Below are 17,521 nucleotides of genomic sequence, written 5' to 3'. Positions count from 1 at the left end.
ACATATGACTTATAATATACTGCCAAAGTCTCACAGTTATCATTAATGAAATGTACCTGTGAACAAACTTGTGCCTAAACAGTCCCCTGTTTAGGCAGTATTACAAAGACAACACACAATTCATCATGTAATGACTACTGCTACACAGTTCAGTCTCATTCTCTAAGTGCTGCGGTTGTCTTTCCATCAGGTCAAGGAAAATTTGTTAGGACATTTTTTTTTTTTTTTGCCAAACAGAGCTTGGCTGCTCGATTTTTACTGTGAACCTGAAAATGGACAATGGATGGAAAAACGGTCATCCTAAGGGATATCAGAGGGTCTACAGTGATCACACATACAGAGGTTTGCTCACCGACCCTTTCTGATCCACAATGACTCACATCAATCAGCCAAATATTAAAGACCAATTTGTGTCAACATGTATAACCTGTAGAAGTCGATGTTCAGCTGTGTCACCGGGGCTGGATATCCCTACATGTTTTTATAAATCTCGTATTAACTGGCTGGATTTACAAACAGTACATAAGTGCCAAAACTAGTTCTTACAATCAAAGCTATGTCAAAGTTATAATTTATCCCAAAAAAGGAGTGCACAGTAAAATCAGTCAGCTACATTACTTTTCAGTAATATCAAAATACAAAGAGAATTTGTTAATTAATCTAGACATAGATGCCACAGACATTTCTAGCTTTTCTTTTCGAAATCTACTGAATCAAACTGCATTTTGGGATAGAGCCTCTTTGTGAGTCCGCTGGTGAGTGCGAAGGTTACTCCTCTGAGAAAAACACTTGCCACATGTTTCGCATGTGTACGGTTTCTCTCCTGTGTGAATTCGCTGGTGAATCTCCAGATGGCTGACGCGATCGAAGCTTTTGCCGCAGAACGGGCAGATGAACCATTTCTCCTTTATGCGGCGATTCGCTATAGTTTTATGCAACTCGGGGTCATTTAAGAGAAAGAATCTGCTGTCAGGGTTAAAAGCGGACATGTTTTTAGTTTGTGGTTTGTGGAATCTGATGGACACTCCTCTCTCTGGGTGATTTATTGCATCCATAGGCTGACTTGGCTGAGCTTGGCTAAAAGTCACAGGAGCCCTCGATTTACTTGATGCACCTTGTCCATTATCCCTCACAAGTCTGTCTGAGTACGCAGTCTCTGCTGAATTATCAAAAATGTCCAAAGCGTTCTGAATGAGCAGGATTTCTGAGTCCAGATTTTGTGACAGCTGCTTTGGTTCAAAAAAGCAGTCCGAGTCATCAGCAGTGTCGCTGTCTCCCACTGAAACTGACGACCACTGCTGGCTCTCTTGTTCTTCCACAACCTCAGCGGGTTGGAGGTCCAGATCCATCTCATGGTGACCTGCTCCATCGTTAACACTGTGATCAGAGTCCACCATCTGCTCCACAATCTGGACGTCGTCCTCGTCTTCTAGCTTGACTATTAAGTCTTCATCATCGTCTCTGCCGTCACTTTCACAGTGGTCAGACTTGAGCTGCTCGCCTGGTTTCTCCTCCGTCTGTGATGGTGGCGGTGTTCTGTGATTCGCCTTCTCTCTGACGCTCTGATCAGAAGACAATGTCTGGACTGAATCTATTATCGGCCCTGAAACGACAAAGCAGGTGCATTTTTTTAACCTTTATTTAACCAGACGGTTTCTATGAAAAATCATTTTTTAAAAGACAATTTTGCTTTGTGACTGATGCGCCAGCAATTCAGGCAGTGTCTACTGTAATTTACAAAGGCTGGTACACAAGTGAGTCATTAAATTGAGAACCAACTAGTAGTATGCTTCAGCTTTAATACAGGTGTAACTATTTTTATATGTGAGGTTTCAAAGCTTTCAAGGCAACATAGAAAAAGTTAAATAGGTACAAAAGGGCTGCCTGAGACACATGCCCAACACAGATAATCTGCACCACAAACACTGGTTGCAGGTAAACCCTCACCAACACAGATTGAAAGGCAGCTAAAAGGAAAATAATAGGGCTGTAACTAACATGTATTTTCATTATTGATTAGATTTTTCCAATTAATAGATTGCTAATTTAGTCTTGAAATGTCAGAAAATACTCTTCACAGGTTCATAGAGCTTATGTTGACATATATAAACTGCTTGTTTTGTCTGACCAGCTGTCCAAACCCCAAAACTATTCAGTTTACAATGATATAAATAAAAAAGCAGCAGATCCTCCCATCTGAGGGTGGAAACCACAACATATTTGGCATATTTTCTTAATAAATTACTTTCTGATCATTTAATCGACACATTTTTCAGCACTACATGACAGTAAAATGTTAATTAGACACAGTCAGGAAGTATCCTCCAAGTTTGAGTTGAAAGGCCAATGATGCTCTTAGATATCAGCAAGACTAAATACGGGTTGTCGACCTTATTGAAAGGATTACGGGAAGTTCTTTATAAAACGTTTGTAGAGGTTTCAGAAAGGCTGTTGTGGTGGTCTTATGTAGAGCTGAAACTACTGGTTCATTAATGGATTAGTCAATTAACTGGAAACTACTTTGAAAATCATTATTACTTGCAGCCCTAGTCTAGTAAGTTAGTCTACAATAATATATAACAGAGAAAAGCAGCAAATCCTCACATCTTTTTTTTGCTTGATAAATCAAAATAGTCATTTTCTGTTGATGGACTCAATTGAGTATTGTTTCAGCTCTGGAATATAGCTAGCTCTGTTTATTATGTTGCACACCTCATGTATGCACATTTTTATGTGATTGAATCAATTTTATATATATATTTATACTGAACTGTGTACTGGTCTGTGCTGGTCATTCTTACCATCACCGGTGGGCGGCAGCAGCTTGTTCTGCTGCTCTCTCTTGGAGGAAGATGATGAAGACAGATTTGTAGTCTGCGCCTGAGACAGGACAGTTAAACGCTCGTTTTCCATCAACATCAACTTTCTGTTCAGGGCTTCAATTTCGTTCTCCCTCCGGCGAAGCTCGACCTGTACGAGCGTGAAGCCGTCCTCCCACAGTTTACTGATTTCTACCACGGCAGCTTTAGCTAGCACATCCATGATCGAGGTTAACTTGCTCTGGAAAGCCACACAGTTGGCCATGTTGCCCCGGATCAGCGCCTCCGCTAGCTGTAGCGACGCGACGGACGTTAAGCTAACGTTCTACGCGGGGAAAATCACACAACGGTTACAGTTTCGTCCGTTGTACTTTTACATTACAGTTGCTGTTTGAGGTGAAAAACATGGAAGTGTAATACAATAGTAACAGGAAACGCTGGAGGTCATGTGACGGAGGATATACGGTGCTGATTGTGGGACAAAATTTCTCAGCTGGAAAACGTGACTGAATACAAACCGTGTTTTCAAGAAGCGCCTCCCCCGTTTAGCGTTTGTGGGCAGTATATCAATTATAATGCTTCATAACAATCTATAATGTAGTTGTAAGCAGATAATAGATAACACATTTTAAAGAGCTTATTAATGAGAATTTCAAGGCGTCATACAACATGGTTTTTGCATTCAGGCAGGATAATTTTTATCTATCTATCTATCTATCTATCTATCTATCTATCTATCTATCTATCTATCTATCTATCTATCTATCTATCTATCTATCTATCTATACATACATATATATATATATATATATATATATATATATATATATATATATATATATATATATATATATATATATATATATTCAATTTTAGAGTGTTTCACAAGCAGACAAGCAAACATGAACACCAAAATGCTGCATGTTGAAGCAGCCACAGCAACTACAGGAACACTGAACTAATGCGTGAAAACTGCAAGGAGAGGAAGAGGGAGTGAGGCAGCACCTGGACGCGCATTTCATACAGGAGGAGACGAGGATACGTGGGTCTACCGATGCCCATTCAACCAGCTATGGACCCGTTCATGAGACAGCTGTCACTCTGTTTGCTGTTAACAGAGTAACAGCTGTTAACGGAGACTCAAGTCTGCAGACTTCACTGATAAACCTGAGAATTATACAGTTACATCTGGTTTCGTGATCAAATGATCAGTTTTTGTTTCTTGTCTCCACTTCTGCGCATATGCATGACCCCTCTCTCTCTCTCTCCCTCCGGGGAGTACAGTAGCTACATTTAAACATTATTAAAATAAAACTTGCCAAACCTAAAAAAAAAAATAGAGCAAGCTCTAGTTGCCAGATATATTTCATAATCTAGATCTATAACCAAATCACACATCCTGTTGTACTAATGGTCTAAATGTGTCACTGTACAGTGGCAGTAACTGCAGTTACCTTATGTACTGTAGCTGTATCTGGCTGGATTGAACTCTCTGGGTCTTTCTGACTGTGTCCTGGCATCTTTGGTTATTTTGATTCAGTGGGACACTCTAAACTCCCTTAAACATCTCAATGTGTTTGCCTGTGATGGATCCGACCTGCCTTGCCTTGGTTGGAAATTAGGTTGTTTCCGTATTATAGACTAATACATATTAATGATAAACGACAGATACAAAAAGTCAAACCTCTTTCCTACCACAACCATTAGTGCACTACGCATGTAAATCCCAGTAAAAAAAAAGGAGAAAGTCATTATAAGTTTAACTGATGGTTCTTATTATGCCTGATTTTAGGGGGTGCTGCAGCCCCATCAGCACCCTACTTCCCGAGCCCATGCAGTGGTGGAGGAAGTATTCAGATCTATCCTATAACTCTCTTTTGAAGTATAACATTTTAAATTGTCTTTTAAATTTGTCTTAAAGTAATATCTGGACGTATAAGTGAACAACAAAGTGCATGTAGTGAAGCTTGATCTAAGAAATTCTTAATTGGACACAGTATTGCAATTTTGTATTTATTTTTTTGCTTTGACATAATGTATATGTGATTTTGGTTTCCATGATAATTCATCATGTATTATCACTTTCAAAAAAGTATCATCATTTATGATGCTTTATGATTGTCACAGCGTTGGCAAGCAGGGAACAGGGAAAGCACCCAATGCAGCCAGGATTCAGAACGATGAGTTGAGTGTTTTATTAAGAGCTTACTGGCAGATACAGGTAGACAGACAGATAGGTAGGGCGGGCGGGCAGGCAGGCAGGCAGGCAGGCAGGCATGCATGCATACATACATACATACATACATACATACATACAAAAGCCAGCGCCAACATAGCAATGGGTACGAAGTTACAAAGAACAAAGGAATCACCTAGACTATATACACAGGTGAATTTAATTAGGGCGGGGCAAACAGTCCAAATTGGCGGGAAATGCAATCAAAGACAGGAAGTAAAACTACCAGACACATGTGGCAAGGAGAATATTTCAAAATAAAACAGGAAATAACCAAACACAGATCCTCAAACCATGATAAAGATGATGAATTGAGTCAGTGGTGGAATCAGAATTAGAAATACTTTATTGATCCCGAGGGGAAACTTATTTGTTACAGCTGCTCACTATCACATCAATGCACCTGAGAATAGAAGTTCTAAGCAAATCAAAAGGTAAGATAAATTAAGTACAAAGTGGATATAAGAATAAAATTAAAATAAGTGTAAAGTACAAAGTGGATTTACCGGTTGATAAGTATGTACGGTATAATAATACAATGTAATAATAGACGTAATAGTGCATGTACTGTCAAGTTAAGTGTAGCTTATTAAGATTATTATGAGATGTGGATATTGCACTGCAGTAATAGAAGTATGAATAAATATCAATAAATTAAACTGCAAATGAAAACAGTATATTGAAGAAGTATTCAGAACCTTTACTTAAGTAAAAGTAGTGATACCACACTTTGAAAATACTCCACTGCAAGTAAAAGTCCTGCATTCAAAACCTAAGTAAAAGTATGTAAGTATCATCAGCAACATTTACTTATCACAAGTAAAAGTACTCATTCTGCAGTTAAATGGTCCCAGTCAGTGTTTTAGGAGGTTTTTAGATTAATATTAGGCTACTGCTGCTTTAATATGTATGTTGCAGTTTATTGTTGTTTAAGGTTGAGCTCATTTGAACTACTTTATATCCTGTTGGGTTGTTTAATCTACAGCAATGCACCATATTCTATAGGTTAATCATATGTTTGTAGTGTCGCTGTCCTGTGAGAACCACCTATCTCTAAAAAGTCAACTTTTCATGAGCTCAGAAAAACAGATGTTTTCAGTTTTGTGACGATGCGTTTTTATTTAACTTAAGAAGTTGGAGCATTTTCTCAGCCTAAACAGGAAAACGTAATCTTTCAATTTATCAGAAAAATTCACATTCAATATCACCAAATTTGGAGATGTATGGTTTTCACTGGACAGGAAGGGTATGAAAAATTGTAATCTAAAAAATAACTTGAGCTGTCAGACAAATGTACAAGTACGTCGAATTTGTACTTTAGTACAGTACTTGAGTAACTGTACTACGACTGAAACCTTTTCTACGATAGAACACTCCTGGACGAATGAGGGACTACACCGTCAGTACTTGAGTAAATGTAGCCTAGTAAGTTACATTCCACCACTGCTGGTGTATAAACAGATAATACACGTTTGGCAATATAATATAGTTCATGTAAATATGAAATATTTTGTCAATAAATTATTTACTTATTTATAAATACTTCCCTCTCCATAACTGATCAAACTCCAGCCACTGATGAAGGCCATTGGATGCAGCTGAAAGCACCAGGAGACATCAAGTAAGTTAATTACTTTTTTGACAAACTACTATGTCCAAGGTCAAGAATGAACCTTCAAGCTCAACATGAGTTTTGAACACATTTACATAAACAGTTTTAAACCTGCCTGTGAATTAAAAAAGCAGTTTAGTGCTCTATAAAACAAGAATTTTTGATGTTATGTGTTATCATACATCATCAAATAGGACTGCAGCCTTCTCACACTGTGTTATTAATCATTCATTAACAGTTTATATATAGTTTATGGCAGAAGCTGATTGTTGAGAAATACGTTAATAAACAATAAAATGCCCTTATATCTTCTTATGACAACATTTAAGTGTGTTATAAACAATTTATTAAGTGTTTATATACTGCTTTTAACTGCTAAATGGGGGATTAAAATAAAGTGTTACAGTCTGGGGTAATTTGATATAACAAAATTTTATTTAGGATCATGGACCACGTAAGAAATATATAGTAAAATACATTATGTTGTATTGCTGTTTCCAATGTCATGAATGAACTTATAATCTTAAAATTATTGGGTCTTACAACTAGATTTTGACACAGGGCCACAAAATCAGGCAATAATGCAGGTTGAGCAATTGTTTAACATTAGTAACAAGTAATAAGTAAAAAACAATTGACACACAGTGAATCTGGGCCTTTGGGGCCCCTGGTGGTCTGGGCCCCTGTGCCAGTTGCATGTTTTGCCCTGTTGGTGGTCCAGCTTTGCCAATATGTATTATTAGATGGGCTTCTATTAGCTTCTGTGAACTCTCTGGCAAATCAACAAGCCTATGAGGTCAAATACTCATTGAGTGACAATAACAACAAATCAATTTTGAATACCAAAAATTCTCATAAATGTGACTTAGTATCTTATAAGTATGACTGACTGTATGAAAACTATCTCAGTTGTGACATAACAAGACACTGGAACACTTGGTATGGTGGGTTTTGTTTTTGATATGTGGTGGAAATGGGCCTTCATAATATGGAAGAGATAGAACAGATGAAAACAAACGTGACTTGACCTCACGCAGTGTTGTTGATATTTGTCATGTGATGCTTAACAGCTTGTTCCTGTTTGTTACCCTGCCAGGACACACAGAATGAGTCAGTGCTTGCATCCTGCATCGATTCAAAACTGCGCACGCTGCAAACGTAGAGAAACCTTTCCACACAAAGTTATCACAAAACTTGCACCAAACTGACACGTTACACACGTTGAAAGCAACTAAGAACACCTGTTAGTGGCAAATGAGCGTGATGTGTATAGCAGTGGTGCCTAATTTTGTCCACTAGATGATGCTCTATTTCCATGAGAGCATAAAGGCCGAGGTCAAAGCACCTGCCCTTGTAATATTGGGTTTGGTGCTGTAGTTTGTCATTGTAAAGTTCATTAGCTAATTGTGTACCTAATTTTGAATATGACCTTATGAAATGCATCTTAAGTCTATTTAGTCTATTAATTCTTTATTGGCCAATAAATTCCACAAATATTTTATTGCATTTTAGTCATTTTCAAAAGTTAAAACCAGTTGCCATCTGTTAAGGTAATCTTCCCACTAAAAAAAAATAATAGGTTAATAAAAGAAAATAAAAAAACAAGACTATGCCTTCAAGTTCTCCAATTTGTTGCACATCAACGAGCTTTGGTAAGACACAGTAAAGATGGAATCTAACAAAAGCAGTGGTGGCTGAGGTTGCACTTGTTAATCAAAACTGACTACTTTTGCAGAAAATGTTTTACCCCAAGACGTGATTGTTTGACCTAATTTAAGCTTTCCCCATTATGAGTGACAAAATGTTAAAAATGAAAAAGATTGCATTCAATATTTTGACCTTTTTATTCAGTTTAGCATTCTCATAAAGTACTTTATTTGTATCTTATCATTATTGATGTATTATTTTGTCTTTCTACTGTTTGGACTGCTTCTGGCTCTTCTGTTATGTTGCTGTGTGCCTCTTTTTTCTCTCTGTAAAGCACTTTGAACTGCATTTGTATGAGAAGTGCTATACATTGCTATGCTATACATTCATTTACGATTAAAGTAGATGATTCCACTCTCTCTGTCCCTTGAATTTTATTTATGAGTAAGCTTCAACACCTCCCATTTCAACTGAAATTAACAATGTTTTTTTGTCATTTAATTTTAAAATATATATTTTTTTAATCTTTAATTTAAAGTTCTGTTAATCTAAAATTTTTCCCGTAATTTTCCAAAATGTTGTTTCAATTTATTATGAATTACTTTAGACGTGTATTTTATTTTTAAATTTTGTTTATATTAACCGTTTGTAAGTTTAACACGCGCGCAGACCATAGACTGTATAAAACACACACGCGCACAGATGCCTGGCCATTGATTGGTTGATTTACCTGCCAATCAAACGTGGGCGGGGTCAGTGGGAGTTACTCGGCTGAGAGTAGAGGCGACGGAGCTGTCAAACACCAACAATCGTCTGAAATATTATCCCGTGCGGTAGAAAAGACATCGTACTTTGCTCTTTTGTGGAAACAAGCACGACAGAAACAGACTTGGAGTTCACTTTGAGAATTCGGCATTTGAAGTTTTAAACCGTCGCGACGAAAAACTTCCTGTTTTGTGTGTGTTGGTGGATCTTAGCTCTTTGCTTGGCTCGAGTTTTGTTGACAAACTAGCCAGGCAGCTAGTCACTGAGCTAGCTGCGTTACCAACTTTGCTGTTTCGGGGTTCGCTTGTCGTTTTCGATAAATGCTACGTTACCCGGGAAAGGCATGGGGCCCAGCTTGAACTGTTCTTGTAAACATCTCCATGAAATAAAAACAGGTAAGCCAGCTAAACTTTAACAAGGAATAAAAGGTAATACAGACTGCTGCAGCTTTGATTTGTTTACATTTTCTGTTTGGCGTTCACTAACACTTTACCAACAAATTACACATGTTGATCATTCATGCTGCATCTAATAATATGTGGCTTGTTGCATCAAGCTGTTTTGGCAGCATTGACTCAGCTATGGTATCCAGATAATTTTTTTTTTACGGTGCCTGCCCCATGGACTTGTTCATTACTTTAAACCCTTGAAGAATGACAGGTATGCAGCGGCTCACATATCATGGCAGTTTACCACAATAGATTGTGGTCAGATAAGAGGCTTCTATTCACTTTTGTTGAATGTGACCTTGCTCAAATACTTGACAAAGATTGCTCTTTTAGTGCACCTCTCAACTATCTCTGCTGGCCTTTCTCACAGGAGAAAGGCCAGCAGATTACTAAAACACAGACAGTTATTTTGAGAATATTTTATTAATAATTTACAGAAAGGATCAGTAGATGTACTCAAGTTTGAATCAGTGTGATTATAACTTATTTTTAATTCTTTTATGATGCAGATATACCTACACACAGTCTTTCTCTATGAACAAATAATTGTCTCACGCTCATTCACACACACCCATTTAATACCTCTTGTCCTTTAGAGACACTCTAACCCTTGCTGCAACCTGTCATTATAACATCACTTAAGTTTTGATTTATTGCTGACATTTTCTATTAGTCTGTAATCCACAGGGACACAGCTGGATAGTGTTCAGGCCCCAAACTACTGTTAAAACATGTGGCCTCAGGCTGCTTTGGAGATGTCCCATCTGTTTTGGAGTAGCCACATTTTACAGACCTAAAAAAGGTCGGTTTTTAAAATTCCACCCTTTTCCATGCATAGTCCCTTTGCTGTGGTGTCTTAAATGTATGCCCTTTGGACATGTAGGCAATAGGGAGTAGTTTGGGAACAAATATAGTAATGAACACTGGATGCTTGCCTATTTTTTCTTCTAATCACTTGCATCAAAAAGATTTCCAGCAGCATAGTTTATTGAGGGCTATCATATTGCTGAATATTACAGGACTGTGTAATGCAATCTTATTTTTGAATGGTGTAAAGTTGTTTTGTAGTATGTGGCTAGTGTTGTCTTCCCTGGGCTGTTTGTTGATGGAGTGATGCTAGATGATGTCTGTTTTTATTGTTTACAGCAGAAGGGGGTGGGTGTAAAAATGCTGCTTTAGGCTGGGGAGATCATCCTGAATGAAGATTGATTTTTACCCAGTACCACGGTATCTCGTAGAATAACACAAGTTCCACATGAAGTGTGTTTGTGTTAAGTCAGTATCTGCTGCTTTGACCACTCATGTGGGTGTGTGGATACAGAAGCTCTTCTCTGTTGCTGCTAGCTGTTTCAATTCAAGGGTGAATTTATATCTTACTTGCTGACCTATTCTCATCTACTCAGCTACAGTGACAAAGATGAAATGTGTGTCTCTGCTCTCGCTCTTGGATGGGAAAGCTACTGAAATGTGAAAGGAAAGCCTAGGCCTGGTACTCGTGGCTTGCATTTTTCTTGGCATGGGCACTTTTATTTCTGTCGTACCATTTCAACAAGGAAGAAAATGAGGTGTCATTGGAGAGAAAAAAGAAAGTGGAGGATGAAAAGCCTTTTAAGGATGTGCCTGGGACAGAGAATGATGTCAGAAGTTGTCCAGTAGGTCTACAGTATCTCTAGGAGTCTAGTGTCTGTGATGTAATGCTAACGGATCAAGGCAGAATCTGGCTGTGTTATCTTAAACCTGTTTTTAGGATCTGATCTTATAAGACCTCTTCTGGTTGACTTTTGTGTTTTTGCTTTGCTTTAATGTAGGTCGGTTAAGTATATGCATTTTGAATCTTCATCCCTCTTTCTATTTGCCACTGTTCCTCCCCATTTACTGGAATACATTTTACAGGACTATTCCGGTTATTTCTTGTGTACACACATTGTAAATTTCTGATTACACCTGAAATATATGACCGCAATTTATAAATGCTGTGTGTGGGAACAGAAATCTCAGAGTACACAATGGCAGACTTTGTAGTATTAAAAGCGATAGTGTGTGAACTCTGACTTTTTTATGATATGCATGAGCTCATTGTGAGACACAAGTACTTAAAGGAATAGTTCAATCACAAAAGGAAAAGGCAGTCATTGTTTACTTTCTGTCGTTACATTTGAAAAGCAGTTGAAGTAAAATTTCTAGATTAGTGCAACTCTATTCCAGCCTTCGTTAACACTCGTTAACGAAGGCACGTGCGTGAGATTGGTCTGCAAATTTAGTGAAAAATGCACATCATAATTTCCTAAAGCCCAAAGGGACAACTTCAGAGGTCTTGTTTTGTCCAACCAACAGTTCAGACCCCACAGATATTCAGTTTGCAATGACATACATAAGAGAAAAGCAGAAAGCCTCACAATTAAGGGGCTGAAACTAAGGAATGTTTTGCATTTTTGCTTGAACTTGAATGATTAATTGATTATCAAAATAGTTGCCAATTATGTTTTGTCAATCCGCTAATCCTTTAAAGGTGCCCAAACGTGTGTATTCTTGAGGTCTAACACACGTGTTGAATGCATTTCCTTCCTCGTGAAACATTTACAAAGCTGATTTCTTTTTTTTTTAGTATTTTAAATCCAGCATTGTTTACATCCATGTTTACTAGCTTGCAGTCTTCTCCTTCCCTCTCTTTGTTGGCGTATTGCTGCATAATTTGGCGCAAAACCATTGGCAGGACTGTGTAATGCATCACCTGCATGCTCGCACGTGTGCATGTGTGTCCTGTCCTTGTGCGTGTGGACAATCGTTTCAGCTCTAGACAAAAACATTAAATTACTTCAAACAGCTTGTTAAACATAACCAGGTCACAACAGTTGTGTTTGCCCAGTTGCCCCAACAAATTCACTTTAAGTGTAGAATCTTTTTTGTATACTGGTACCTAGCTGGTGCTGCTTTTAGATTTATTTGGAAACTTGCTGTTAGATTTATTTGGAAATTGTGAAAAAAGTGAAACAACTGATTGTGGGCTAAAAATGATAAACTGTCAACATCACAGAATAACCCACAAGCAGGGTTCAACAGTAATTGGTTGCCTAGTTACCCCAAGCAACCAACCTGGCCTACTGTAAATCATTTTGTTTGGCCTAGTTGCCTCTATTGGCAACCAGTGTTGTTGTGTTTGTAGAATCTTGTGTCCGAAGGACAATATCATGATATAGTTCCTTAATTAACTAAGGAACAATTAGTAGATAAGTTAGTGATGCTGTTGTCCTTACTACCTGTTGGTCAGTTGTCCATCAGGATCTGCAGAGCTTTTTGATACTTTTTGATAGGTCATTTGTCCTCATTCAGTCTTAATTAATTAAAGGCTGCTTCACTCATTATTTTATTGAACAATTGTGCATAAGAAGCTCAATCTTTGTGTGTAACTAAAAAACTCTTAATTAAAAACATACTATTTTAAAGACAATGTCTTTAAAGATAAAAATAACTGAAGGGATATTTTCTTTCTCCTGTCTCATTGAATGTTTTTTTTCAACATAGTTTTCCACTTTTCTTTCAAAGTATTGGAAAAAGTGTTCATAACCAGGCTAAACATGTCTTATCAACCAAAGAGATCTTTCTCTGGAATAAAGTACTCTTAAAAGTTAGATATGAAAGCCATATTGTTTGAGTGTAAAAAAAGACCTTTAGCCACAGACTTCCTTTGCACCCTTTGTACCCTGCTGATTTTGTTTTGGATGGCGGAAAGGTCCAGGACCTGAGCTATTCCTTGGCTAATCTCCCATAATAGGACAATCGGCCCCTATTACAGCCATTACATTTGGGCCCGTCTCATCCATCCTAAGGCAAGGCCCAGTCTACAGCTTTAGCTGCTATTAAATAGCCAAACTTTTTTGTGAAGTGGAAGTGATTGTGATCTTAATGTGTTATGCTTCAACTTCAATTCACAAAAAAATACGCATGTATCGTGTGAGGCATAACTGTGAATCTAAGAACAATAACCCCCCCTGCCATTATACTCTTCTTAATATGACACCACAGAAATGACCCTATATTCATTTTTCTCTTTACTTTCTCTAGGTCTCCAAGGGCTCACTATACATCTGTCAAACATGTGAAAACCCTCTCATCTTGGTGGACTCCCCAGTTACAAGCAGTGAGGAACTGGACTAGTAGGAGACATCTTGGATCCAGCCAGGGTGTGTCACCAGGGGTGCCCTAAACAAAAATTTAAACTGAAGTCTTATGTGCGTGAAGTATTTTCTCCCAGGACACGTACTGAGTAAATTCTGTGCTGCCGTGGAACCCTCGGCACCATTAAAACAATCTAGTCCTCTTGTCATGTGGGTACATTACAGAAAAAGCCCCATATTACCCTCACTGGTATCACCATCTTTTACATCACTATGGACCGGAATAAACGCAACTCCATCGCTGGGTTTCCTACACGACCTGAACGTATCAACGAGGACAGAGATGGTATTGGAGGGGTAGGGGTCGGCGAGATGGGCATGGGCTTGCCCTCACAGGTCAGTTGTTCATTTTTATGAGTAGGATGCATTTCACATGTGCAGAGCATACATCACAGTGTACAGGGTTCCTGTGCAGGTATTAAGAGTTCAAAAAAAGTATTGCTAATTAGTTATATTGTTTCCACTTTCTTGATAGCTTTGGATAGAGAAAAAAAAATGTAGTTCTTATACACACACAAAATTATCATTGAGCCTATTATAATTATGATTTGGACTGATCAGACCAAGTTGGACTGAGTTAGTTCAAGTCTGGACCAGTTGTTGGCCACAGTCAGGAGATAAAATCAGTCATACATTATGTGAGGTTTAAGGATTCTTATTGTTTGCCTCCTGATCTAGTTGTTGCCAATCGTTCTGATAAAGATTCTTTTTGAATATGTTTGATTGTCACAACTGAATACTGTGCCATCTGTGTGTGCGCGCAAGAAATAATAATAAAACAAACTGACCAAAAACAGCAAGTAAATGATGAAATAGTGCAGTGTGCCATAAGTAGAACTGCAATCACAAAAGCAGCAAATGCTTACAATTTAAAAGCTGGAACAAGCAAATGTTTTGCATTTTTGCTAGACAAAGTAACTAAAATGATTAATTGATTATCACATTATTTAATCAAAAATTGTATTAACTTTTCTGTAGATTGACTAAATGATTAAATTATTAATTGCTTCAGCTCTAGTCGTGAGTGAGAAAGCATTCATTTATGATGCAGTTCATCCAGGTTTCACTGAAGATCCAAAACTCATCTGATTTTTGCCCCATTCTGGTTAACATTTGGATCTCACCAGAGTTATTGGCACAAGTACTGTGATTGGCCTGCAAAACCAGGAAGCTTAGTTTAGGTATAAGATTAAAAGTGGCTATGTTTTGGTTAGTATAGGTTTTAAATTGAAAATGGTTATGTTTAAGTTAAGACTAGAGATAGTGGGATTATGGTTGATGGGTTGATGGTCCATGTTATCTATGTCTGTCCATCAACCATTTCACACATTTTTTCCATCTGTGTCTTTGGCTATTCTGTGCAACTGACAGCATAAATGAGCTACACCGACACTGTTGATGGATTAAGTTAAAATATTATGTTTTAGTATATATACACACTAGAATTTGTGTTCTTGGAAGATTTTGGGGGTTTACGGGTTTGCCTAGAGACTTCAGTGTGCGCTTCTTTCTGTCTGTCAGGACTGAGGAAAATCTGTGTATGTTGGTGCAGTCAGCCTTTATATCTAGTTTCTAGTCTTCTAGTCCATGCCCCACTTAAAGGCAACATCATCAAGCAAGTTATAGCAGAGGTCCTACAGCATGCAGCAAAGACTTCATCTTAACCTGTTGATACCAGTCTGTCCCCGTCTTCTCCAGGTGGGCAGGGTGTGGCCATCATCCTACAGAGCCCTCATCAGTGCCTTCTCCTGTCTTACACGCCTTGATGACTTCACCTGTGAGTGGATTGGCTCTGGATTTTTCTCTGATGTCTTTAAGGTGGGTGGAGATCAGTGATTACAGTTTTTTCTCTTCTCTTTTCTGGGCTTCTTCAGGCTATGTCCACACTAATACATTTTCATTTATTAAACAGCGTTTTAAAACAAAAACGATCTCCGTACGCACAAGCGTTTTAGCACAGTTTCAGAAATAATCTCTGTCCATACTAACACACCTGAAAACGCATATCACGTGACCGTTCGTGTAAACTGGGTATGCATGTGCTGGTGTAAACAGGAAGCAGATTGTCTACTCTGTAGTTGGTTGCTTAGTTACAGAAAATACTATGAACGAAGAACAGCAATGGCGAAAAGTAAGATCAGAGATTTCTTTACTTGGGCCACCGACAAGGTGGAACCGTTACTGAAAGTAACATGAGTATAAAATGCCTGTAATTTGTTATCCATGTTGAATTAACCGCTGGTAGTCAAGGCTGATGTTGTTTGTTTTCTTCTGGAAAAGGGTTACGTGATAGGGGCATGACGAATCATGGAAGGACACGTCATGACTGAGAAGACCCAATCAGGAAGTGAACATGGGTGTCTGCTTCATCGTTTTCAAAAGTCTCTGTTTCCACCCACTCAGACTAAAACGCAATCCCGGAGTTTAAAACCTAATGTCATTTTCCATTTGAGTTATGTTGTCAAGTTGATATGCTTGGTAGGTCAAAGACTGATCGTTTCTGAGCTATCTTGGTCTTCACTCTCTAGTCTTTTCCGGACATTTTTAGGTCAAGTTTGACTGTCAAAGACATCACTTAAACACGGGGTTGTTAACCCTGTAACTTCGTTCCCTTCCCCCTCCAGGCATGTGAATGGAGTCACACAAGCACGTTTGGTGTTATTAGTTTGGCTTTGCTAAGTGAAGCCTCTTTTTAAACAACCATCAGCGCAGACATTTTATTTTCCTTATCACTTCATGTTTGTTGTGTTAACAAGGCCACCATGAGCGTGTGAAAATTTGGTTCAGTTTGGTTTAAATAAGCAATGTGAAAGGACTGCTCATCTAGGAAAGGAGCTGAGTTGCACTTGTGTGAAATAAATTATCAAGACCTTGATAGACTGATAGCATTTCATTTTAAGTTGGTGTAGGATGATACATGCTTTTTCTGGATATTTATTCAAGAGGTTTTGTGTGTATGTGCATCAGTCACACACTTGTGCACATACACACAAAACCACGGTGTACATGCAAGACTGAACTTTTGTTATGTAAAGGGTTAACACAGAATAAAGTTGACAAGTATGGGGGAAGGGTTGTGGTCTCTTATACATGAAGGGAGATAATCTGATTAATTAAAGTAATGGCCTAGAAGGTTTGGAATGATATTGAGCCTGGCTCACTTTCATGTCACATTATTTGTTGTATCAAATGACATCATAATTTACAATAGTTTATATTTTTCTTGTCACTTATATATTGTATATTGGAATTTCAATATTGTCTTAGTACACAACGACAAGCCCTCTACTATAATCTAATCTATCTAACAGTGGATCTGTATTGGATTGATGAACTGGTTTCAAATTCAGTTTCCAGTGTCTCTCTGTCAGACTACAACTTGGGGTTGGGCTAATTGATGATACTGTTGATGGTGTCTGACAGGTATTGGTGATATTTGAGTGTTGTGCATGTGGTTAAGGATGGCCCAGGCCGATCTAAAAAGATCTGTACTCGAGCAAATCATGGCATATTTTAATTGATTTTAATCAGCCATATAAAGACTATATTAAGTCATTTGTTTATTGTAACCCGTTGTGCTCTGGGTATGCCAGCAGAAACACCCCATTGTGGGCTGTGTAAACACTGGAGCTTATTCATAACCCACAGCGCTGCAAGTGAGTGAACAGCAGTGACGCAAATAAGCAACAGCCAGCAGTTTCAATTAATGATATCCACATTTACAGCATGTATCAGTGAGTGAAACAAGTACGACCGCTTTTAAACATTGATCACTTTGCTATCATGCTGCTGTTTGAAAACTGCATTTCAACTTGAAC

At 38.1% G+C, this 17,521-nt stretch overlaps 2 protein-coding genes across 2 annotated transcripts in view; one reads left to right on the top strand and one right to left on the bottom strand.

Annotated features, from left to right (window-relative positions):
• Positions 1-252: 252 nt before the first annotated feature.
• On the bottom strand, positions 253-3,339 carry LOC122887490 (zinc finger protein 382). Its single transcript, XM_044220768.1, has 2 exons — positions 2,802-3,339; positions 253-1,603 (listed from the first exon to the last, which is right to left on the bottom strand). The coding sequence occupies exons 1-2, from the start codon at positions 3,082-3,084 to the stop codon at positions 714-716; spliced, it is 1,173 nt and encodes a 390-aa protein (XP_044076703.1). The 5' UTR covers positions 3,085-3,339; the 3' UTR covers positions 253-713.
• A 5,708-nt stretch (positions 3,340-9,047) lies between these two features.
• The window catches only part of tesk2 (testis associated actin remodelling kinase 2), a 32,463-nt gene continuing 23,989 nt past the window's right edge, over positions 9,048-17,521 (top strand). Inside the window, exons 1-3 of the mRNA XM_044220747.1 lie at positions 9,048-9,474; positions 13,591-14,039; positions 15,402-15,521. Of these exons, the coding sequence (XP_044076682.1) occupies positions 13,917-14,039; positions 15,402-15,521 (243 nt within the window). The 5' untranslated portion in view covers positions 9,048-9,474; positions 13,591-13,916. The remainder of the gene's footprint in view (positions 9,475-13,590; positions 14,040-15,401; positions 15,522-17,521) is intronic.

Source organism: Siniperca chuatsi, linkage group LG13 (genome assembly GCF_020085105.1).
Source record: "Siniperca chuatsi isolate FFG_IHB_CAS linkage group LG13, ASM2008510v1, whole genome shotgun sequence".
In the NCBI taxonomy this organism is placed as follows: domain Eukaryota; kingdom Metazoa; phylum Chordata; class Actinopteri; order Centrarchiformes; family Sinipercidae; genus Siniperca; species Siniperca chuatsi.
This window is presented reverse-complemented; position numbering and strand designations above follow the sequence as displayed.

Coding starts and splice junctions, on each gene's coding strand:
- LOC122887490 (XM_044220768.1), bottom strand. CDS start 3,084: ATGGCCAACTGTGTGGCTTTCCAGAGCAAGTTAACCTCGATCATGGAT. Junction 1,604..2,801: donor GCTGCCGCCCACCGGTGATG/GTAAGAATGACC, acceptor TTGTCGTTTCAG/GGCCGATAATAGATTCAGTC.